This window comes from Spea bombifrons, chromosome 4 (genome assembly GCF_027358695.1).
Source record: "Spea bombifrons isolate aSpeBom1 chromosome 4, aSpeBom1.2.pri, whole genome shotgun sequence".
Classification (NCBI taxonomy): Eukaryota; Metazoa; Chordata; class Amphibia; order Anura; family Pelobatidae; genus Spea; species Spea bombifrons.
The window spans coordinates 89,396,870-89,421,554 of NC_071090.1; the positions used below are offsets into that span (position 1 = coordinate 89,396,870).

A 24,685-nucleotide genomic window follows, 5' to 3' on the forward strand; every position below is an offset into this window, starting at 1 on the left:
ATATTCTAGATAAATAATGTGAAGCCCATTTCTCCAACTTGATATTTCTGTCATTTAGGATTTCTGTTTCTTGCTCTCCACACGCGCTGGTGGTCTGGGAATTAACTTGGCATCTGCCGACACCGTCGTCATCTTCGATTCAGATTGGAATCCGCAGAATGACTTGCAGGCACAAGCAAGAGCTCATCGAATTGGCCAGAAGAAACAGGTTTGATAAATATTGTTTACGCATTTTTTTGAATTGTATAACAGGCCAGAATTCATAATAACTCAAAATGTGTGGCTAACAGCATCCTAGCCTAAAAGTTTAGGGTAAATTCAATTTCTGACATCACTTTTTGTCCGTGGCAATATTCTGTACTGCAAGAGTAACGTTTTAATCGCTTACAGTAAAATTGTTAAAATTGTTTTTTTTTTTTATAAAGAGCAGTTTAAAACATTAATGGGCACAGGGGGCAACAGGAAAACTCGCAAAATCTTTCAAAGCGGTCAATAATAATAGAGAGTAAAGCGGCAGCGAACTGCAACAACGAGCTTCTTCAGTAATAGAATATTTTTAATAATAAAGATTTGGTTGTGCGATACTCGAAATTTGTAATCTGAGGCTTTCACACCCACAATAAATATTTATTATTAAGCAATTGGTAGGTTATCAGTTATGTATTATTTTAGCATCACGCTTTCCCTAGTAACTAACTTTTATGCCGATGGTCCCAATTAATGATTGCTTTGCGGTGGTTTGAGAAAAGAATGCATTCGATTGCCGGTATCTTGTTATACAGCATGAAAATAATTCAGGTTTTCTGCAGGTGAACATTTATCGCCTCGTCACGAAGAACACTGTGGAAGAGGAAATCATAGAGCGTGCTAAAAAGAAAATGGTTCTTGATCATCTTGTAATCCAGCGCATGGACACCACTGGCAGGACTGTGTTAGACAACAGTTCTGGAAGTTCAAAGTAAGCAGAAGGGCACATTGTAGATGTAGCATTGGTTCACGTCAAGTCTTTTTTCGTAAATAACTGCTTATTTTTTATCCCTTCCAGCTCCAATCCGTTTAACAAAGAAGAGCTTGCTGCTATTCTGAAGTTTGGGGCTGTAGATCTTTTCAAGGAACCTGAAGGAGAGGAATCAGAGCCTCAGGTTAGACACATTTTTTTTTTTTGAAGTATAACGTTGAATTTAAAAAATGAAAATGTTTTTGTTCCGCATTACGGTTTCTTAATGGTGCTGCTAGCATATGTCCATTTGTCTTTTCATTTACAATAATTCGTGAGAAATGTTTCCTTTCTTCCAGGAAATGGACATTGATGAGATTTTACGCCTGGCTGAAACAAGGGAGAACGAGCCAAGTTCCAGTGCTACTGATGAGCTTTTATCTCAGTTTAAGGTAGGAGTGAAGGCTTAATATTTTTCTATTACAAGACCTAATAAAATGTTTATATTTAAAAAAAAAAAAAGAGAGAAAACCGAAATCAACTGATATATTGGTTACATTCAAACATGGAAGGCATCCAACAGTTGGCCTAAGTTGGAAATAAGACAACAAATTAGTTCTCAAAAGTTTGACACATTTGTCCAGTCATCATGTATTAACTGCACCATACAGACCCATATCAGTCTTTGAAACTAAATGCTTGCCGGACAAATATAAGTCTAGCTGTAGATAGAGCAACTAGTAACTACATTAACCAAATAAACAACATATGACACCAAAGAAAGTAAGAAAACACAAAAAAGGTAGTCAAGAATACAACCTGATTTAAGTCCCCTTTACAACAGGGTACTTCCACGTTAGCTTTCATGACTAAAACAAATCTGTTGATGGAATTTTGTTTTTATTGGTTTATTGTGTCATTAATGCTAAGATAAAAGTAGTCTACTGCAATGCATTATGTGCATTACCAATATATATATATATTAGAAATAATGTGTGTGTGTGTGTGTGTGTGTGTGTGTGTGTGTGTGTGTGTGTGTGTAAACCCGTAGCTGATATGTGCACACTATTTTATTTTATAGAAAAAAAAAACTTGAATCAGTAACAAAGAAGTTCTTCCAAAGCAACTCACATTGTCTCTGTTTTTCAGGTGGCCAACTTTTCAACCATGGAAGATGTAGAGCCGGAGCTGGAGGGTCATTCTCAGAAAGATTGGGATGACATTATTCCAGAAGATCAGAGGAAGAAAATTGAGGACGAGGTTCGACAAAAAGAGCTGCAGGAGATTTACATGCTTCCTAGGATTAGAAATAGAAAGGTGAGACTTCTTTCAGAATCAAAAAGTATGAAAGGTCTCAATCAAAATGTATCATACTATCTGTGTATGTCTTAACTGTTGGTGTGCTGCTGTTATGGGATGTTTTTATGTATTTATTTCTTATCCAAATATTATACAGCTCCATTGGATTTGATGAGAAAACCAATTATATATTTTTTTATATTTAGGAGATGCACAGACCCTCATCATCTGGACATAAACTTTTACTTATGTTTAATTTGTTAAGACCAAGAACAATTGTAGTCTGAGAACAGTCTTGGTTTATGTTCAATCTATACAGTGGATTTTGTGATCCTTTTACAGGATTTATTCTGCAAAGTAAAGGTGTGCATGAAATCTGCTTGTAGAATGAATTCATTTATTAAAGTGCAGATTTATAACTTTTGCAGACACAAGCAAATGACAGCGAGTCTGATTTGGAGTCCAAGCAGAAGGCTCAGCGCTCGTCTGGGTCAGAGAGTGAAACTGATGATTCCGACGATGAGAAAAAACCTAAGCGCCGGGGACGTCCCCGCAGTGTGAGGAAGGACAATGTAGAGGGGTTTACGGATGCAGAAATAAGAAGGTCAGTGACCAGGAATGCCGTACAGTGGTAGCTGGGTTTTGCATCTTGTTTGTTTGCCAAGCAGACTCTTGCATGGTGATGTCTAGACATAAGTTACCAAGCTTTAGGTTTAAATGTTTTCATGGGAGGGAAGCTGTTAGTAAAAGTCATTCCGGTCCCAAACATATATTACCAATTCCAAATATAGTAAAAATATTATATATTTTATAATTGGATGTATTTTTTAACTGTTATTTTAATATTTTACCACGTTCATTTTAATTTTTTTTTTTTTTTTTTACTTTGTTACTAAATGTAACCTCAATGTTTTTTTCCCCCCCTAGGTTTATCAAAGCATACAAGAAGTTTGCTGCACCTCTTGAAAGGTATGTTTGTAATATCTTTCTTTTCCATGCCTTAAATGACATTGTTACAAAACAAAGAGCTTTCTGGATATCTCCGTGCATATATAGATAAGTTGATCTTGACAGACTCTGTTATCTCTGTTATCGTAATATATGCAAATCTTTTGCACCCCATATTCACTTCTGTGTATCTATTGAACTTGTCCATGTCCTGAATTTCAGTGTAAAGTGTTGTACACCTGTACAGGGAAGAATACATAAGTTAAAGGAAGGCATTAAATGTAATAAGTACATTTAACATAGATAGTGTTGATCCTGGGAAAAACGTGACAGTCTTTGGAATTGATCAAGGATAGAATTACCCATGAATTGACCTTTTCTTCTGGAAAATGACTTACAAATGCATAGCACACAGATGGATTAATATGTTGGTAACACTTGGGATTCTAATTTGTTTGCTAGATTGGAGTGCATAGCTCGGGATGCAGAACTTGTGGAAAAATCTGTAGCTGATCTCAAGAGACTGGGTGACCTTCTGCACAGCAGTTGTGCTTCTGCCATGCAGGAATACGAGGAACAGCAAAAGGAAAATCCCATCGAGGGTAGGTTTGCAAATAGTCCTCTGTAAGGAACACATATAATGCATGGGTGGGCAATTATTTAACGTAACTGATTTTCATACCAAATGGATATAATGTTTTATATGTAATAAGCGGTACTGGAAAAGCTTGAATAATAAGATATTTTAACCTCATAATTCTTGTGTACACTGTACATTTGTAGTCCAAGCGGTATTAGTATGTATTTTACCTCTAAGTGTTAGGATAGTGGTGTTTTTTTTTTTCATTTAGAAGGTGCAAGTGTGCCTTCTGTTCACATATCATGAGTTCCTGAACACCTACTTTTTATTTATTAATAAAATACAAATATGATTGCTGAACCATTAACAAAAACCAAAACACTTTTTTTTTTACACTTTTTATTATTCATGCCTCCTTCGCTTAATAGTAGAGGCTTTTTCAGCTGACCTGTCAGATTTAAGAACTATAATCACCCTAAAAGAAAAGGGATATTTAACAGCACCATCATAGACTCTATTCTGTGTTAGGAAAAGGTCCTGGCAAGAGGAGGGGCCCTACCATCAAAATCTCTGGTGTCCAGGTGAACGTAAAAGCCATTGTCCAGCATGAGGAAGACTTTGAAATTCTCAGGAGAGCCATCCCAACAAATGAAAAGTGAGTGGGTGTACGTTCACCTCTCTGGCAAGGTTCACATTATTTATGGTGCGATCTGTTATTAGGTGAAATCTAGAGTATTATGGGTTATTGAAACAAAAGGAGGGGTAAAAAGAGGTAGTAACTCTCTTGTAGCTGTAATTAGGGCTGAGTGGTTTCAGAATGTAAAATAGGGCGTATAAATAAAACAAACAGAGGAGTAGGTTAGTGCTTGGTTTGCAGAAGGCTTGGAATGTGTGAGAAAAAAAAAAAGTACTTGCACTGACTCAGGAGGAGGCTGTCAGAGTTTGTGCCGTCTTCTCACCTCCTGAACATAGCATGACTCCGCGTGAGATGTCCCCACACCACATGCACAGGGGAGGAACACGATACTATGCCGATTGCATAGCAAATGAATGGTTCGGGTCCTGCAAGGGACCCTTTGTGCCATCCTTCACTCTGACACACCTCTTTTCTCTCATGTAGTCAAATAGACAATAGGGAAACATAGCATTGTAGGTATAGATCAACTGAATAAGACATAGAAACCCTGTATTTGCAGGTATAGAATAATAGATAATACATGGAAACGTAGCATTGCAGCTATAGAGCAATTGAATAACACACAAACTCAGCCTTGCAAGTATAGATCAACTGAAAATAACATGTAAACTTGGCATTGAAGGTATAGATCAAATAAATAATGCATGGAAACCCTAAATTGCAGACATAGATCACAGGTTGCTCACCCCAAAGGCCAGCCCTGGCATCCAGATTGCACACATAGGATTTGCCATGGAACCCAGACTGCACACATGGGACTTGCCCCAGCACCCACTTGCATCCACAGGACCTGCCCAGGATCCAGATTGGGCGCATAGAACTTGCCCCAAACACCCTGCCTGTGCCATCTATGCCTCCCAAGTAGCCTTTCTCTACATCTTTGCCCCAAGCAGCCTGCCTGTGCGATCTTTGCCCTCTCAACAGATATACATCCATGCTAACACACACTTAGTCACACATACTTAATTCTATTACCACCTGCACCCCCTACCTTACCTGCAGCTCTCTGTGGTGCTTGCACACTGTGCTAGCAACTACTTTTTTATTCCCCAAGGGAAGCAGGGACACAGCAGACACATATAACGTTCCTGCTTCCCCCAGGGGCAGTAAAAGAGAGGCAGCTCACACAGTGTGCAAGCAACACAGAGGTACGCTGTGGGCCAGCTGGGAAGTGGTCGCAGGGGTTGCCGTTGTTACGACCTCTGCAACCGTGGTTGTTGTGGGCTCAACGGCCAGCTTCTATGGTACCCCAGAAATGACTGGGCAAGTGCTCCTTTTACCCCACATCAAAGACAGCCCTTAGAGGGGAGAGAGGATCAAGACAAAGAAATGTACTTTCCCAAGATAAACAACAATATCCCCAAAATACATATTTGGTACATATACAGAAAAAAAACATGCATAATCATGTAAAAAAATAACTAAAAAGGCCACAGGTTTTGAATGGTTGCATTGTTTTTATTTTTACGTAATTTCCCACAAAATCATACTTTTTGGCACAGGTGTCTTATTGGTGCTACAGTTTGTGGGTTTAATAAACGTATGCATACATGTCAAGGGCAGCAATGTCACACCGTTTACAGTAAATTTGTAATAGAACGTAATGTGTTTTTTAGTTTGAACAGTCTTAAATGTGTTCTTTCGGTTTTTGCCCATAATGGCTTTAGATTCTCTCCTATTGAATAGGACAGTTTGAGGGATATTGCTTCCTTCTGTAAACTGCCTTACTTAGATCTGCGCAGATCTAAATTATTTTAATACATATATATATATATATATATTATTTTATAATATATGTATATTTTTGAATCTATATGGATACATATCATGCATAAATACAATTTGAATGAATACATGGTCCATGTAGGCAGGAATGGTTAAGAGTGCCATAGTTTAGGTTTCATCTTATTTGGGAAATACCCCACCCCACATATTCATTATTTAGTGAATGTTATCCAGGTGTATTAGGATAGGGTAATTAGATTTCCCCTTTCAACCTCATAAGATATTTGTATCTCTGTGATTTCCCCTAACCTGTATTTTTCGGCATGTTGCAGATTCCGATTGGCCAGTCGGGTTAAAGCTGCCCATTTTGATGTCGACTGGGAAATTGAAGATGATTCAAATTTACTACTGGGAATTTGTGCACATGGTTATGGGAATTGGGATCAAATTAAAAGTGACCCTGAACTTAAATTAACTGACAAGGTAGAGTATGCTTTGCCGTGTTTTTGTTTATGTTGTTAAAGGGGAAATCCCACAGTTTTTTCACTAGTATTAGTTTAAAAATAAGTTTTAAGAAAATGTTTCTAGTTATTGTATAACGCTTTTTTCAGCTGTTATTTTGTCTAATCTATACACATATGGTCAACAGTAGCCAGACACTTACTTATGCCATAAATCCACAATACTGTATTACGATTGACAACACTATAGATTAAATAAGACCCCATTTTTGTCAATGCTAACCTGCATTGCTGTATACAATATAGTAAGGAAATGGAATGTTGGGAAAATGTTATAACCTATTCTGATGTCTAAATTCACTTTTAGATATTGCTTGCAGAATCTGAGAAGAAGCCTCAAGCCAAGCATTTACAATCCAGGGCAGACTACTTGATGAAACTGCTGAAGAAGGAAATGGAGCAGAAAGATGGTCAGGGAGATGCGGTATGAAGAACATTTTTATTAGATGGTTACTGGTAGCAAGTTTTACCATCTGCAGTACAATCTGGATTGGTCTACATTAGGATACATCTTTTAGTGGACCTTTCATCAGCATCGCTTTTAGTTAAATTCAATGCATTTATCCATAACACAGGTCCACTTTCATCTAGCCTTATGTTTAATTTATATCCATTAATGGACCTTTTATAAGTACAGTCTTCTTCTACTTGTAGACTAAGTTAAAGAGAAGAAAGCCACGTGCAAAAAAAGATAGTACAGGCAAGCTGAAAGATGAGCATGGCAATGATCTCTCTTCTCCCAAACACTCTGACAACCCATCGGAAGAGGGAGAAGTGAAGGTGAGCCCGGCCTAGCTATCTTACTGTAGACATGAACGCAGATTCATTTGTAACTTAGTAGAGGTCACGGTGTGCACAGTTCATACCATTTTGTGTCTGCCTCAATGAATTGTGTGCCAGAGAAATATATTTCATGTTTTTTATATCTTTAAAGGAGGATGGTGCAGAGAAGAGTCCTAGCAAGAAGAGGCAGAAGAAAAAAGACAACAAGGAAAATAAAGATAAGCAAAACCAAAAGAAGGATGGAACCAAAGACAAAAGGAGGACTAAGAATAAAGACAAGGTATGAACACGTGAGGGTTGTTGTGCTTATGTGTGTGTTTTTTTTCTGCATGTATACGTAAGCAGCATTTGTTAAGAACATAGATAAGTGGCCATAAATCCACATAAATTAAGGAAATTTGAAATGGAGTGAGCAAAGTACCACAAAAACTATGTCAGTAAATGTTTGTGGATAGGGGAGAAATATTATAGTTCCCCTTATTTTGATTAGCGTCTGTTGATCATATCCGGTTTACACCATTTGAAATGTATTACTGATCTACAAGATGAGGCATCTCCTGTTTCCCCTCCATTTTTCTGTGTCTAGGGCAGGGGTGGGCAATTAATTTTCCAATGGGGCCACATGAGAAATTGGAATGGTTTTAGAGGGCCAGACCTCTACAAACTACAAACTCCGAAGCCTTGTCCATTTTGTTAACTTATGTGCTGTTTAATAAAGTTATTCAAGCCTACGTCATTGGTAGAGGTGCTTGAATAAGTAAGGCCTGAATAACTATTAGCACAGCACAGAAGTGAACAAAATGAACAAGGCTTCGGAGTGCATACCGTATTTTTCGCTCTATAAGACGCACCTGCTGATAAGACGCACCTAGATTTTAGAGGAGAAAAAAAAGGAAAAAATATTTTGAGCTAAAAAATGGGCTAAAATATTTATTACAATAACTGAATAAGCTATGAACACAGTAAGACACACGCAGTAAGACACACACAGACACAGTAAGACACACACAGACACAGTAAGACACACACAGACCCAGTAAGACACACACAGACACAGTGAGACACACACAGACACAGTAAGATACACACAGACACAGTGAGACACACACAGACACAGTAAGACACACACAGACACAGTGAGACACACACAGACACAGTAAGACACACACAGACACAGTAAGACACACACAGACACAGTAAGACACACACAGACACAGTAAGACACACACAGACACAGTGAGACACACAGACACAGTAAGATACACACACACACAGTAAGACACACACACACAGTAAGACCTCCCTCCCTAACCCCCCTTCTCAGTATCTCCCCTCTAACTCCCTAACCCCCCCTTCTCAGTATCTCCCCTCTAACTCCCTAACCCCCCCTTCTCAGGATCTCCCCCCCCCGCCCCGGTCACTTACCTTAAACTCCTGTGTTGGAAGCGTGAGGCGTTTGTCTCGGGTGCCGGCGCTTCACTGCTGATCGCCGGCGTCTGACGTCATATGCCGGCGCCCAGCGTAAAGCGCCGGCACCCGAGACAAACGCTTCCAACACAGGAGTTTAAGGTAAGTGACCGGGGCGGGGGGGGACACCGGACTCATTGGTGAGTCACCAGGACACTCTTTGCGGGCCGGTCCGAGCTATTCAGCGGGCCGGATGTGGCCCGCGGGCCGTGCTTTGCCCAGGTCTGGTCTAGGGTGACCGCATCAGCCATGTTTTTTTGCAGGATACTTGTAGTTTTCACATGTTGCTAACTAGCATGGGTAAAAAGCTGCCCTGCACCGTGAGTGATGAGTTCCTTTATATGAGTTGATACGTTCCACATTATGCAGGGCAGCATGATGCCTGTTCTGGTCATCATTTAGTGAATCTTATGTGTGTCCTGGAAAACAATGTATCTTCTTGGAATCTTTATGCTAACCCTTGCTTTTTGTTTTCCATTTCCCTTTTAAAGCCCAAAAGAGGGGATGCCAAGGGTGGCCCTAAAAGCAGGAAGAACCAGGGTCCTGTCCATATTACAGCTGGCAGTGATCCGGTGCCCATTGGAGATGATGAGGAAGATGACCTGGACCAGGAAACATTCAGTATTGTAAGCACTGCAGTGTTAAGTTGAATATATTTTTAAGATTTTTGAAAAACAAATTCAGAGCACCAGACAGAGCTTGTACCTGACAGCAGTACAACACGTGGTGCCTTGAAGGGAAGAAAAGAAGTGGAAGAGCATAATAGTACTTCTATAGAGTGCCAAATGCACAACTGTGAGAAAAACTATATATAAAAATGATAGGTGCACATGTGTACAAAAAAAAATCTGAGGAGTGGAAGGAAGTGCTGGAAGGAACAGATATGACGAAGGTCAAGTTGGGAATATAAATGTTGTTTAGAGATTTTTTTTAGACCTGAAGGATGAGGTGTGTATATGGAAGAAGCATTGATTCTTAAAGTGCTATGGTAATTGATGAGAGATGAAGAAAGAGACAAATAATTAGCTGGAATGTGTAGGTGATATGAGAGTTGAATGGTGTTGGGAGACACAAAACAAAGCCTTGTTTTGAATGGATGAAAAATAGGGCAGTGGTATGTGAGCCAAGAATGTGATGGCCAAGAGGTTACTAGTCATCTGAGGTAATGAAATAAGTGAGGGTTTTGAAAGTGATATGTCAGCTGCCCCGAGAGTTTTTTAAAAGGTGAGTTTCCTGAGACAAGCAGTGCAGATTGGGAAGTAGCAGATGCAGCATTCCACTAAGAATATAATAACACCGCAGAGTATCTCGTTCCCACGGCTTTGAAACATTCTAGGGTTTCCAATGCAGACCCATTACTTTGTACTTTTGAAGTCATGCATGAATGTAGATCTGATACACATCTTTACATTGCACCTTGGCTAGCTTCCAGTTTCATCTCATCCACAATCTACAGGTGAAAGGGGCATCTGTGTTTTTAGTTAACATATTAAAAGCTTTGAGGGGTAAGCAGTGCCTTATCTATCTTTCAGTGCAAGGAAAGAATGAGACCAGTGAAAAAAGCTCTGAAACAGCTGGATAAACCTGACAAGGGTCTCAGTATTCAGGATCAGTTGGAGCACACGCGTACCTGCCTACTAAAAATTGGAGACCGCATTTCTGAGTGCCTTAAATCCTACACTGACCAGGAGCATGTGAAGATATGGAGGAGGTTAGTACTTTATCGTGTTAGTAACGCATAAACGATTCTCAAACCTTTTTTTACGATTCACAAAAAATTACCTATATATCTACATGTTCCTATTGGAGGAATCAGAGATAACCCAGAACACTGAACAGTTCTGCTCCAGTAAAAATCAAGCACTGGTTGGCACAGTATTTAATTCTTCTTAATTCAGATTTTTTTTGATGATGTGGATTCTAGACATTTTCTACTTTTTTGTCTCTGGGCTACTTCTTGAACATAACAACCTTTCTGTCAAGTGGACGTTTTATTTGCCCATCCCAGGGTCTAAAACATGCCATGCTGTCCAGGAGCTGTAGTTGCCCAGCTCTTGATCATGTAACATGCTGTACCATCAATTCTAGTTATCTACTATCTTGCATTCTCATAGCAGTTTTAACAGCGAAAGTAGTATCCCAGTTCAATTATTGATTTTTCTTCTGTTCTAGAAATCTCTGGATTTTTGTATCAAAATTTACAGAATTTGATGCCAGAAAGCTGCATAAACTTTACAAGATGGCACATAAGAAGCGATCGCAGGAAGAGGAGGTAATATGACACACAACATATTTTTTTTTGTATGGCAAGGTTGGTCTCTTCAGGAAAGTGATCTGTATACCATAATTCCATAAATGTTTTCATTTAATATAATTCCTGTCTATGTTGATGTTTTTTAATCAATATATCAACCCTATTTCAGTTTGAATACTAAAAACCCACAAAATTAGACCAATTAACAATAATTAGTAGCTTGATGATGCGTAAGGCCCAGTGGTTGTATTGCATCAATTATAGAGGGCGCACATGGCAAAAATCTTCATTCCAACTGGGTGATACCACTGGAAGGACAGGGTAGAATATACCAACACCTTCAATCTGGATTTACTAAACTTAACCTATTTCCGCAAACTGCTGTTCTACGCTATTGTATTTTGACAGCATAGGGTGACACATGTAGAACTTTCTGTGCATGGTGGTTTCTACCAGGTCCCGCTACAGAGGGTTGTCGTGCAACCAAGGCATAATGTGCACTGTGTCCATGAGAGTTTTCCTGTTTAGGTATTTACTATTAAATATTAACTATCATCACCATTATCAGGAGAAGAAGAAGGATATGACCATCAAGAAGTCTTTTAGACCAGAGCCATCTGGATCTAGCAGGGACTCTTTTGCATCACAAACTGCTGGTCATGGGCAACACATTCAGCAGAAATCTCACATTATCCCACAACATCCACAGCAAATGCATGGACACCAGAGAGAAAACTACATTAGTCCAAATAAAAGACCCTTCAACAACGCTGGTGAGTAATACGCTTATCAAAATGAATGTAGCAGATCAGCGATGACACTAGCTAAACATAATAATGTAAAGTCCTCGGTCTTTTCATGTTCAGTCACAATTGTTTTTATTAACACATTTTGAAGTATCCAGTGGTTTTGTTATGTACATAGACTGTATTTTTTTCTGAATGTGCTTTATTCATGAATCTTTTTTGATGTAACTTTTCTTACTGCAGATCGAGGTGAGTGGAGAGATCGGAAGTTCAGCTATGGAAGCGGCGGCAGCAACAACAACAACAACAGCAGCAGTAGCAGCAGCAACCAGCCTTGGGGAGGAGACCGCCACCACCAATATGACCAGCACAGATATAAGGATCATCACTATTCCGATCGGAGACCTCATGGAGATCCCAGACGGAACTCTGCAAACTACAGGCCAAACAATTTATCCCGCAAGAGGCCGTATGACCAGTACAACAATGATCGGGATCACAGAGGACACAGAGAATATTATGACAGGTTAATATTTATTATTAGTTATGTATAAAACATATTAGTACTTTTGTCATTAGGTTGAATTAAGTACTATAATGTAGTAGATATATAGGAGTCATGATTCTAATCAACCATTTGATGCATTCTTACCCTTCAGCGCTTTTATTTGTAGTAATGGAATGGTTTTGCTCTTGAATCAATGATTTGTCATTGTATAGTTCAGAATATTTTTGCACTCCTTTTCTTCAAGGCTCTGAAAGGCTTGAAATGGTATTGTTTAAATAATGCATTTTTCTTTGGTCTTTAGGCATCACCATGATAATAAAAGGAGGAGATCTGATGAGTTCCGACCTCAAGGCTATCACCAACAGGACTTCAGAAGAATGGGTTCAGATCACCGACCACCTATGGGATACCATGGTCAAGGTCCTTCTGATCACTACCGGTCATTCCATCAAGAAAAGTCTGGGGAGTATAAGAGTACATCCCAGCAATCGTCTTCACTTTCAGATCCTCGGTCTCCCCCAATTCAAAAATCCCCACACGAATCCAAATCTCCACTGGACAGGTCTTTAGAGCAGAAAAGCACTGACTACAACTGGAATGCTCGTAAAACATAAAAACATGGAAGGGCATGATGGGCTGACTTAATAGATTTTTAGTACTAATGAAACTTCACAGTTGGTCACTTGTTGCAACTGGGACTTTGCTGCTAAAAACTTGTTTCTCAATTCTTAAGGGAGTTATGGTTTTGGAAAACCGTTCTGATGCATATAGCTGCTTTTTTGGGAACATTTCCAACACCTGTGCCAAGATCATCGATTTGACCTGAACATTTTTACCACTCAAAGAATTCTTTAGCATTTTTATAATATTTCAAAATGAGCCAATAATAGATTCCCCTCTCACCACAATTCATTTCATATGGGGTTGGAATCTACAACTCTAAATAAAGTGAAAATGCAACTTGAAGGATTAAAGTGGGGGTCTTATTTTGACATTTCATGGCTTTGCAGGTTAACAGTTCTTCTGCTATTAGTATGACTCAGAAGCACTCAGCATTTAGTGTGCTTACTCCACGTTTTTGATGCAATGTCTGTCCATGAAGCAGAGCTTTCTCTTCCAGACTTGTGTGTTAATGCACTAGGGGCATAAGAACCTGCTAATAGAAGGTTTATACAGCTGATGACGTTTCATAGGAAGTCAAAGGCAGCAATGCAGAGCTTGGGAAATTGATACAATGGAGAGTACCTTATATGACATTTCTGAATGTTCCTTTCCTCTGTCATTTCTGGCTGTCATTGGACCTCAGCACAATGTAAAACAATATGTTTGAAGGCTGTAAATATTTGAACCCCTTTTGCATTTCATTGTACATATGGAAAAATGTTTGAGGTAACAAAATGCTTGAGGGCATATTTTCTATATCCCATCTGTGGGCCATTGATACGTGGCCAATGTTCCTTGTCCTTCCATTACCATTATATCTTGTTTTTTCCCCAAAACAATTTACCACACTGCATTTAAGGGTGCAATATACATTGTCACATACCAGAGACCGGTATTTATTATAGTTGAGCAAGTGTTGCTTTAGTGGGTAAAAAACTGTATGGTATTGAGTTTGCCCTGCAGATTCTGAGTTTTAATAATTTCGGAATGACGTGTCCCTGACACTGGAAAGTCCAGGTGGCACCTTCCACTCCCTGCTTACTTAGAGCCCTCCGAGATGAATTAGAGGAGCACTCCATCCCTATTTTCAAGCTACGTGCATATTGGACTCTGGTGCATTTTACTGCATGCAAAAGGAGTCCGTTCACTATGAAATCCAATATGCATAAATAAAAATGCATTTTTGGGACTTGACCCACCATTGTTCCCAGGAATTAGTATGTAGAAAGGAACGATGGTACAATTTTATTTAGAGAGTGATGTTATTTATACATGACTGAGCACAGGCTACTTATTATTTTATTTGAGAAGCCATTTATACTTTAAAAGAAAACCCAAAAGAAATAAAGGACACTTGATCAGCGCGCTGAAGATCAGTATGAAATGTTTTATGAAATGCCAGTGATTGTGAATGGGCTCAAGCACTTTAAACAATACCAGATAACAAGTTTAAAAGAAACTACATATGGTGGTGTCAGACCTACAGTATTAGGACATGTGTGAACTCTGCACCTTTTTTGTTTTTCTTTGCCTTTTAAAGTATACGTAGTTCTGTATCACAAAGTAAAACCATCACTAAAAGGTCCTGTCGCTTCTAGAAAATTCTATTTATCCAATTCTTCTACTTCTACCACGGTAAGAGGGTACATCACACTAATTAACATTTATAATACTATAAATTTATTTTTCAGGTTAGCTTTATATATTTAAATAAATAGATTTTTTTCCATTGAAACCAAAATAGTTTTTTAAAAATTAAGAAAGGTCCTACAAAAAAGAAAATGAATATTCCTTTAAAAAAAAAAAAAGTGTTAAGTGGCTGAGCTGTTAAAAGGGTTAAGTTTTTTCGCGTCTGCCACAGAAATGAACTAATCGGTTCTGTATAATCATTGGATACATTGGTGGAAGGGTTGCCCCAGGGTTCACAATGTGGGTCTCTTGAAGCATCTTCCTTAAATGAGTTGCCAGCTACTAGTATTATTGATGCATAACGTTCTCAAATATCCTCTTCACATAAGGTATTACTGATTTTGAATGCTTTAGCCTGCTATTAACACATCGTGTTTGTCTAACGACACAAAAACCCTATGAGTGCCTTAGTAGATATATGTAATTGTATAATAATTAAGCCATGGATAATCACCTACAATTTGAAATGCTTGTCATGTGACCATGTGAATCATTTAAAGGTTTTAGAAAGTATTGCTGGCAGATGAGAATGTATTTTTTTTTTTATTATTTATTGTAAACACAAAAAAATAAAGCTCACCAAGTGTCATGGCTTTGTGTTGACATAAACCATACAGATGTACAGTGTTTGGCTGTGGCATTATGGTGGCTATTAGTTTGTCGCATTTTCAGACTGTATCATGTACTTTACAGAAGACTTTGACAAAATCAAAAATACAGTACTATATGTAGAATTGAACCCGAGTTCCAGTTTTTTCAGTTCTCTCGTAGACAATGTCATACGTTCCCTTTTTTTTCTTTAGGGATAAAAGGGGTTCATTCTGTTCTTGCCGTAGTTCATACTGCATTCATTTCATATGTACAACAATTTCCCAAACTAAATATTTTTCTTTTTGTGGTAGATACTTTAAAAAAAAAAAGAATTGAGATTGCCGATGGGAGGAAACTGCGGTGGAGCGCTGTGGTTTTTCCGATCATAGTGTAAATGTTAGATGGCCGCTCTCTTGCTGATGTAGTACCACAACTCTAGTGATCTTCAGACCAATGCAGTCCTACAGTAACTGAGTTTGACCACCACAGGTTAAGGGTTTCTTAAACTTACCCTAACGTAAATAATACTTCATACCTATACACTGTTAGAAGAATTCTGTGCAACTGCACAGATCAAAAGAATATGGATGTATTAAGTCTGGTTAATTTATCAATTTGTATTGTCACTGTGTCACTTTGTGTAAAATGCTCATTCTCCAATTTTTGTGTCGTAGTGATGTCATAATTTGGGAATTGTGTGCACAAATTAAAAACATTTACCTCAATCTATTCTTCCCATTCCCAAACAAATATTTCCAGAATCCTTTTAATATCTGTATACCTGTACAGAGGTTAAGCGGGAAAATGTATCATTGTCCTTAAGTCAGTAGTGAAAAGAATGAAATCCCAGTTAAGCAATAAAAAAGTTGTAGTAGAAAATTCTTAATTCATTTTGTTTCCTCGGCATGGTATGATTTAGAGAGAACACGAGGAAGATATGTTTTAGTGTTTTTTTTTATTATTTTATTTATAATCCAGGCAATTAAAAATTATCCCTGAACTGGCACTGTTACACCACTTTACAACACATCATATTTATGGGAAAACATTGTCCTTGTACTACGTTATACTTTCTTCTGCTGTGACTGATGAAGGTTCTGATTAAGGTGATTGAAAGGATAATTATCACTGCAGTGATCACCCATATAGCCCTCAAATAATTAATGTTTTATGATAATGATTCAGCATGGATAATAAGTGTTTCATTATAAGGAGGAAACAGCTTGAATGCCAGCAATACTTAGGTTACCCCTAGTACTAGCACACGTCCAGTACTAAATAATCTGGAGGTTCAGAGTTTATTTTGTAGCGATTCATTCTTGTGTCTGCATTCAGTCGTGAATGAGAAGGTGTGGAAGTCTAAGCCTGTAATTATTAATTTATATTTGTGAAAAGGCCATTGTCCTAGTGTTTTTCCCGTGTAAATAGGTTGTTTATATAGTATGTATTAAATTTTCCTACATTGTAAAACTGCTGTACTTTTCATTCTTGTATAATAAAACGTGGCAGAAACTTTTCAGGAGTTCTGGTCTGTTACTTGTCTTGTTTTTCCTGCATGTGATGTCTTCCTACAATTAAAGTGGACCCATAACCAAACAGATTTTATCATAAACTATACATGATATATGATGTATATAATCTTTTTGCTTTTCATTTAATGGAACTGCTTTGTAAATATGTGGTTTAAATGGAAGGGACTATTTTATCCCTGACTTCTCTTCCTTCTCCTTAGTCCTCCTCTTAAAAGCCAACCTGTTTGCAGCACACGTGATCCATTTTAATTCCATGGATGTTAAGATACTGCACATTGTCATTAAAGGTACAAGCCAGTCATCACGTGCAATTTAATGCATCAAACACCTTATTGTTTACCTTTTTTCAGCCAAATGCATAGAGGAATTAATCAGGATCCTCTATATGTTTGCCTGCCATGCCACCTCCAGCTATTTCAAATACATCACCTGCTCAGCAATATGCACCAGAGGCAGATCAAGAACACTTCGGAACATTATATACATAAAAATATACAGTGCATTAACAAGCCATTGGCTGCAAAGTATACTACATAACATTTCCATAATTCTGGTACTTATTGTATTCACCATTGGACAGTCATGGCACAATTCAGTCTTGGATTGAAAAGCTCCATATAGTCATTTTTTATTTGACCAGACGGGCTCCATAGGCAAAGCTGCAGGAGGAGCATCATTCATTCACAAATTTATAGGCCCACAAAACTGCACAGAAGTTAACGGCTGACAGACTGTCCACAGATAACCACTTCCCCATCTGATTGGGCAGTATAAAAATCATAACATAAGACCTGTCGGTTGCTTTTGTCTTCGTGTTGCTGCACTGACATAGACGCTTGGGCCTACTGCACATGCCTGCATGCACACATTTATGGTATTGCATTTTCCTTTATTATCGTAGTAGGTGATGTTCCAAAGGTCATTGTGTTTATTATGCGGAAACTGCCCGGTTTGTGTCACATCTATAAACTTGGCAAATATCATGTCATGACCCGTGTATTGCCCACTACCGCAGGTTTATTACCCTAACTAACCATTATGCATCATAATAATACATAAATAAATGTGACACGAATAATAACTCACACATGAGACCGGGTTGGATTAAGAAAATAACATGTAATTTAACCATAAACCAACATCTAACCTTTTCTTCTCTGTATGGAGGGTCCCTCCCACAACCACTTCAACTTCAAACACCATGTAGCACCAGTGGTATAAAATAACACGGTGGGTCAGTTTTAATCGTGTTATTCATTAACCTCTTATTCTTACAGGGGCATTCTCTAACCTCTACCATCTATAATTTAACAGCTCACTTTCACCTTAGAACTCCAACTAAGCCCCTCACAGGGATTCCTCCCTAACAGGGAAGGTGCTTGAACCATACTCTACAATTGTTCAACTTGGAACATCTTGGAAGCTGGCCAAATCAATTTACTCCATCAAATCATATATTTTTGAAAACTAGACACCCCGATGTATTTCAAATGCTTGTATTTTAACCGTTTCCATGCATGAATTCTACCACCAGCCTTTGCCAAAGTTTGTGGTAGTATATTTTTTTTTTTGGGGGGGGTTCCACATAAATTGTACTTTAGGGATGAATCTACAGCCCTTGGTATATGTAACTGCGAAACAACACCCCAATATGTGTTTTGAAACATCTCCCGACTAAAGTGAGACTACCCATGGGTTTGCCTGGTTGTTTGGGGGAATAAAGGGCCACATTTGGGAGGTGCACTTTTTTTTTCGTGTTGACATCTGGTCAGTCTGCATCCATGCCAAGATTGTTAGGAAGATACAGTGCTAATTTTAGCACTTGCTCATAAAAAGAAACTACTTTTTAATTTTTTTTAAATATTTTTGGACTTTTTTTTCATTTTGTTGGAACTCGATGGTTCCCCTAGTGGTGACATCACTGCATAATTATTTTTAAATGTTACCACTTTTTTTTTATTTTTTAATACATTTTTTTATTTTACCAATCATATTAGATTCAAAATCTGCAGAGAGCTGAAAACTTGTAGCTGATGCCATAAAAATTCTCTATCCCTTGGTAACTTGAAACATCAAAGTTGAGAGTGAGTTTCCTAAAAGCAGCCCAAGGGATTACGAGGCTGCTCCCGGCTGCTTTGTACTTAGACATGACCCTAACAAGTGCTCATGGAGCCTACTGGTCCCCTAAACAGCATGCGCATATGGCCTAAGACCTGATAGCCACTGTCCCAAGTGTCCAGAGCGGGAGAATCTATGACGTGCCCACAATTCTAAACTTTTTGTAAAGGGATGAGGCATCACCTGGCATTACACACACATTGGATCTTTCATTCTACAGTCACAAATATGCCTTCTTGGAACAGTCAAAGGACAGACACCTCTTGTAACCTGTTACAGTTGGTGTTATCTGCAGCCTGGAAGACAATTCTACTCGTTGTGCAAATAAAATTCAATAGATGCCTTTAAATATGGGCTACTTGATTTTTAGACAAGAAGAACATTCAGGGATATGATTGGCTATAAGCACAGGATTAGTTAAACTCATGAAAATAATGAAAAAGTGCATATGCATGCTTGCAGAGATAGTATAGAAATATGTACATTAGGGCTGCAACTAACGATTATTTTAATAATCGATTAATCGGCCGATTATTTTTTCGATTAATCGATTAATCGGATAAAAAAAACAATATGCAAATTTTTCGTTTATTTAAAAGAATTTAATGAACTGGATGTTAAAAAACAACTTAAAATTTACATTAACATTCTTATTTTGTTATGATGTAATAAAAAACAATATTTTCAAAGTACAAGAACCCAAACACAATATTTATGAAACAAAATAACCCCAAACATTCTGAAAAGAGGTGGACTATTACTGTTCAAGAAACTTTGCCCCAGCACTTTGCACCCAGCACTTTGCACTTTGCACCCAGCACTTTGCACCCAGCACTTTGCACCCAGCACTTTGCACCCAGCCCTGGCACTTTGCACCCAGCACTTTGCACCCAGCACTTTGCCCCAGCCCTGGCACTTTGCATCCAGCACTTTGCACCCAGCATTCAGCACTTTGCACCAGCACTTTGCACTTTGCACCCAGCCCTGGCACTTTGCACCCAGCACTTTGCACCCAGCCCTGGCACTTTGCACCCAGCACTGGCACTTTGCACCCAGCACTTTGCACTGTGCCCCTGCACCCAGTCTCTAACTCTGCCCTGCACCCAGCCCTGCCCCCACATTCTGCCCTGCCCCCACACTCACACTCTGCCCTGCACCCACTCTGCCCTGCACCCACACTCACACCCTGCCCTGCATCCCCACCCCCACTCTGCCCTGCACCCAGTCTCCCACTCTGCTCTGCACCCACACTCACACCCTGCATCCCCACCCCCACTCTGCCCTGCACCCAGTCTCCTGCCCTGCACCCCCCACCCCCACTCTGCCCTGCACCCCCACCCCCACTCTGCCCTGCACCCCCACCCCCACTCTGCCCTGCACCCACACTCACGAACCGCTCTGTGCGAATGGAGCCACTCGCACAGAGCGAACCGCTCTGTGCGAATGGAGCCACTCGCACAGAGCGAACCGCTCTGTGCGAATGGAGCCACTCGCACAGAGCGAACCGCTCTGTGCGAATGGAGCCACTCGCACAGAGCGAACCGCTCTGTGCGAGTGGAGCCACTCGCACAGAGCGAACCGCTCTGTGCGAGTGGCTCCATTCGCACAGAGCGATTCGCTCTGTGCGAGTGGCTCTGTGCGATCCGTGCACATAGACATGAAGAATACTTACCTCCGGAACGCGTCACATCCGTCACGTAGCTAGAAGGCGGAGACTGCAGAGCGTGTAGCAGAAGCGGGGAACGCTCGCGGAGGTAAGTAAAAGGAGCCGAGTGCTCCAACAACGAATTGATCACTCGATTAATCGATAACGGAAATCGTTATCGATGATTTCCGTTATCGATTATTATCGATTTTATCGATTCGTTGTTTCAGCTCTAATGTACATTAAGTATATATACATTGAAACCTGCTGAGAGGTCTTGTAAATTAAAATAAGCAATAACCCCTTCACAGCAAAGCCCTTACATGTGCGGGCGCACAATGCATTGTCATTAATGGGTTTAAGGACAACCAGCTGTCCTCAAGGAGGTAAAAAGGCAAAAAGAAAAAATGCTAGTAATCAAGTTATATAGGCAAGTGGTCCAAGCTATTGCACATTCATTTTGGTCATAACATTTTGTGGGCTGTACAGGAATAAATTACACCATTGTTTTATTTTTGTCACCTGCAATGTGACCAATCTTAGGCGGGTAAGAACTGTGCTGGGTGCCTCAAGTGTTGTGAAGGTTGCGCCTGCTCCACACCTACACAGAAACCACCACACGGGGGAAGCATATCCTCAAAATAAAACACTTTTCAGCTGCAAAAAGGAAAATTATGTTGCTCCTGTTACATAGTGAAATGGCCAGACCTTCTGGTATTTGCAACATGGCTGAGTGTGATGGGTGGTGTAAATTGCAGGAATTAATGGGATGTTAAGTGCTTCTGTAGATGATGCCTTAGAATTGTATTTTAAAGTAACAGATACTTAAATAATATTTAAATAATCAATCTCAGCATGCTTGTATGGGAGAACAATCTCATGCATACATGTATTTTTGAAACATGAAGAGGTTATGAATAGTCTGACAATGTTATTAATGAAATGACTTGTATTGATGTAATAGTAATAAAATAATGACTTTATCAGGGCTATCATCGGGGGCGCTCAATGGAGCGCATCTCCTGAGGGAACCTGGGGTCTTTAGAGCCCCACACATCCCATCATTAAATACACTGTCTTTAAGGTAGGGACTCATAACACGTGGGCCGTGGGGCTGTACTTCCTTAACATGCAGTGTAATGGGGGAAGAGGGCTGAGGTGAGCTTTTCTATGAGGTAGGCCATTTTGGAGGACACGTTGTGGGATTAACATGATGGTACATGACCTGCTGGGGTCCAGGTCCTAAATTGATATCGGGCCTAGAAATTTCTGATAGTGGCCCAGCTTTTTTCTAGCTTTAATCTGAAAACCACAAAGACTAACAATTATAGGCGAGATACTTTGTGGGCACTGTTGCTCTCTCCTGCTGGATCTTGGGTCGTTTAGGAAGATCAGAGAAGCAGAGAGCCTCGATATAGTGTCATGTACCAGTGTTCTGCTTCAATACATTGCAAGGTGCTAAGGTAAGTTGATGTTCCTGCCTTGAACCATGCACCCCAAACATAGGTGTCCCACTTCGGGTGCCTGAAATGTTGGGGCTATGGAGTATTACTATACTGAGAATTCTTTTTTTTGCTAAAGTATGTGAGCAATTTCAGAATGTTATGTAGCTCCTTCCTATATGTGCCTACCCTGCACTATATTGTGTACTGTGACCTTCATTGGTTGCGTGTGCTATCTGCATATGTACAATAAGTTTACCAACGGGGTAGGGACTAAGAAAATATATTCAGTTTAATATACTTTTACTATTTAGTTTGAAACTTATAGGGAAATAGTGTGGGGGGTGCCATTGTTGGTTTTTACCCTTATTTTTACCCATGGTCAATGTCTAGCTGTGTATAGGATTGCCACCTAAATGTAACTATAGCAAAACCGTGCAAATTGACTTGGCTACTGGCACCCAGAAAGCACCCAAAATATGACCAATTTAAAGAGAAAACATAATCTGAAGCAAAGACCTTTGAGGTTGTGAAAATGTGTGACTACATTTTTACTTTTTTCCACCCACTCTTGGACCAGTACAGCTTACGTACGTGTTCTTTATTACAATTAAAGAAAAACAGAAACGTGAAAGAATCAGCTCATTTATATATAACAAAGGTCCCCAGGTATGTGAATTGTGTCCCACATGAAAACACAAAATAGAGCAAGGTAGGATGGTGAGACAATAATATTTTGAAGAATGACATTTAATATAAAAAAATGGTTTAATTGTGCTTTCAGAATACCTCCATCCCCAAACCATGCCTTTTATTAATTCCTGAATTAAAGACTGCCCACACAAGACTTGTGAAATAAACCTCAAGTGCTCCAGAGAGTGAACAGAGAGCTGAGGAAAACTGAAGAAGGGAGATAAGAAGACCCTACTTCTCTTGTTTGTCAAAAGCTTGTTGATGTGGGTCTAAGTACAACAGAGTGAAAAGATATAGCTGGAGAACAGATAAGCTGCTTAATGCCAGAGGCTCCGGGAAGAAATGACAGGAACAAATTATCACCTGAACACATACACTAATGGTGCTATACAGTTTAATCACATATCACTTTGAATACCCACTGCTTTTGTATTCTCTATAGGGTACCCCGCAACTTGTGCTAAGTAGGTTTTTGTTACTTGAAGCAGAAGAGCAAGAAAACTGACAAAGTTTTGTATAGGTGTTAGTTAGCTCTTGTTTTTCCCAGCGTAAGTTACATGCAGTAAATCATTTTTTCGCTAATGCTGAAAGTCTCCATTCCTAGTTGGATTTCCGACACTAATGGCCATTGCTAGCCTTAGTTGACATTAGATGAGCTGTATGTGACAGTACATTGCTTGTGTAAAGAAATGATACAATTTTTCCAGTGGCATCACTTGGGGGTCATGCCCCCCCCAACTGAAACGCCATCAACAACTGTGCGCAGTTGCTGCTGGAGGAGCAGGGTGGGTTTTCCCTCTAATTAGCCCAAAATAAAAAGAGCGAAAGGCTCTCTGTGCCCCTGATCCCTCAGGGAGCACACCAGCTATTAATGCTGATCGCCGGGATATGACTTTTATGTGGTAGAAGTTGAATGGCGTACACAGAGTCCTGACCTCAATCCCATCAAACACCTTTGGAATCAAAGATTGCGAGCCAGGTCTTCTTGTCCAACATCAGTGCCTGACCTCACAAATACTCTACTGGATCAATGGGCAAAAATTCCCACAAAATCTTGTGGAAAGCCCTTTCAGAATAGTGGAAGCTGTTATAGCTGCAAAGGGGGCCAACTACATGTTAATGTCTGTATTTGGAATGGGATGTCCCTGTTGGTGTAATGGTCAGATGTCCCAAAGAGCTGACAGCACTACGGCTGATCTGTAGCTACTACTAGACATTTCCACTTCACAGTAATAGCACTTACCGTTGGCCCCGGGCAGATCTAGCAGGGCAGAAACTTCACAAACTGACTTGTGGCAAAGGGGCATCCTATGGCACTGCCATGTTTAGAGTCACTGAGTTCTTACGTATGACCCATTCTACTACCAACGTTTGTCTACAGAGGTGGCATGCCTGTGTGGTTGGTTTTATACACCAGTTAGCAACAGGTGTGGCTGAAACATCTAAATTCAATAATTAAACAAAAGTCCCAATACTTTTGTCACATATATTGTGCGTGTGTATATATTGTGTAGATTATATATATATCTATCTATATCTATATATATATATATCTATATATATATAGATATAGATATATATATATATATACCGTATTTGCTCGATTATAAGACGACCCTGATTATAAGACGACCCCCCAAAATCTGAATATTAACTTAGGAAAAAAAGAAAAAGCCTGAATATAAGACGACCCTAAAGGAAAAAAGTTTTACCAGTAAATGTTAATTCATGTAAACTATTTTTTTTAATAAAAGCTATGATTGAGAAAAATATTTTTTTTTGTTTTTATTTCTTGTATTTTCCAACCTGTCCCCCAGTTACGCACATCTGCCCCCAGGCTTGCCACA

At 39.4% G+C, this 24,685-nt stretch overlaps 1 protein-coding gene across 3 annotated transcripts in view; it reads left to right on the forward strand.

The window, feature by feature from the left end:
- CHD2 (chromodomain helicase DNA binding protein 2) overlaps positions 1-14,476 on the forward strand; it is a 38,275-nt gene extending 23,799 nt beyond the window's left edge. For 2 of the 3 annotated variants that reach the window (XM_053461803.1, XM_053461804.1), the window contains 19 exons: positions 59-208; positions 810-958; positions 1,046-1,142; positions 1,297-1,389; positions 2,087-2,254; positions 2,665-2,840; positions 3,164-3,205; positions 3,647-3,786; positions 4,293-4,419; positions 6,519-6,669; positions 7,015-7,131; positions 7,362-7,487; positions 7,642-7,770; positions 9,449-9,583; positions 10,490-10,668; positions 11,130-11,229; positions 11,780-11,984; positions 12,201-12,483; positions 12,767-14,476. In XM_053461803.1, the coding sequence (XP_053317778.1) occupies positions 59-208; positions 810-958; positions 1,046-1,142; positions 1,297-1,389; positions 2,087-2,254; positions 2,665-2,840; positions 3,164-3,205; positions 3,647-3,786; positions 4,293-4,419; positions 6,519-6,669; positions 7,015-7,131; positions 7,362-7,487; positions 7,642-7,770; positions 9,449-9,583; positions 10,490-10,668; positions 11,130-11,229; positions 11,780-11,984; positions 12,201-12,483; positions 12,767-13,079 (2,880 nt within the window). In that variant the 3' untranslated portion in view covers positions 13,080-14,476. The remainder of the gene's footprint in view (positions 1-58; positions 209-809; positions 959-1,045; positions 1,143-1,296; positions 1,390-2,086; positions 2,255-2,664; positions 2,841-3,163; positions 3,206-3,646; positions 3,787-4,292; positions 4,420-6,518; positions 6,670-7,014; positions 7,132-7,361; positions 7,488-7,641; positions 7,771-9,448; positions 9,584-10,489; positions 10,669-11,129; positions 11,230-11,779; positions 11,985-12,200; positions 12,484-12,766) is intronic. The other variant, XM_053461805.1, reaches the window with a different exon arrangement.
- The last annotated feature ends 10,209 nt before the right edge of the window (positions 14,477-24,685 follow it).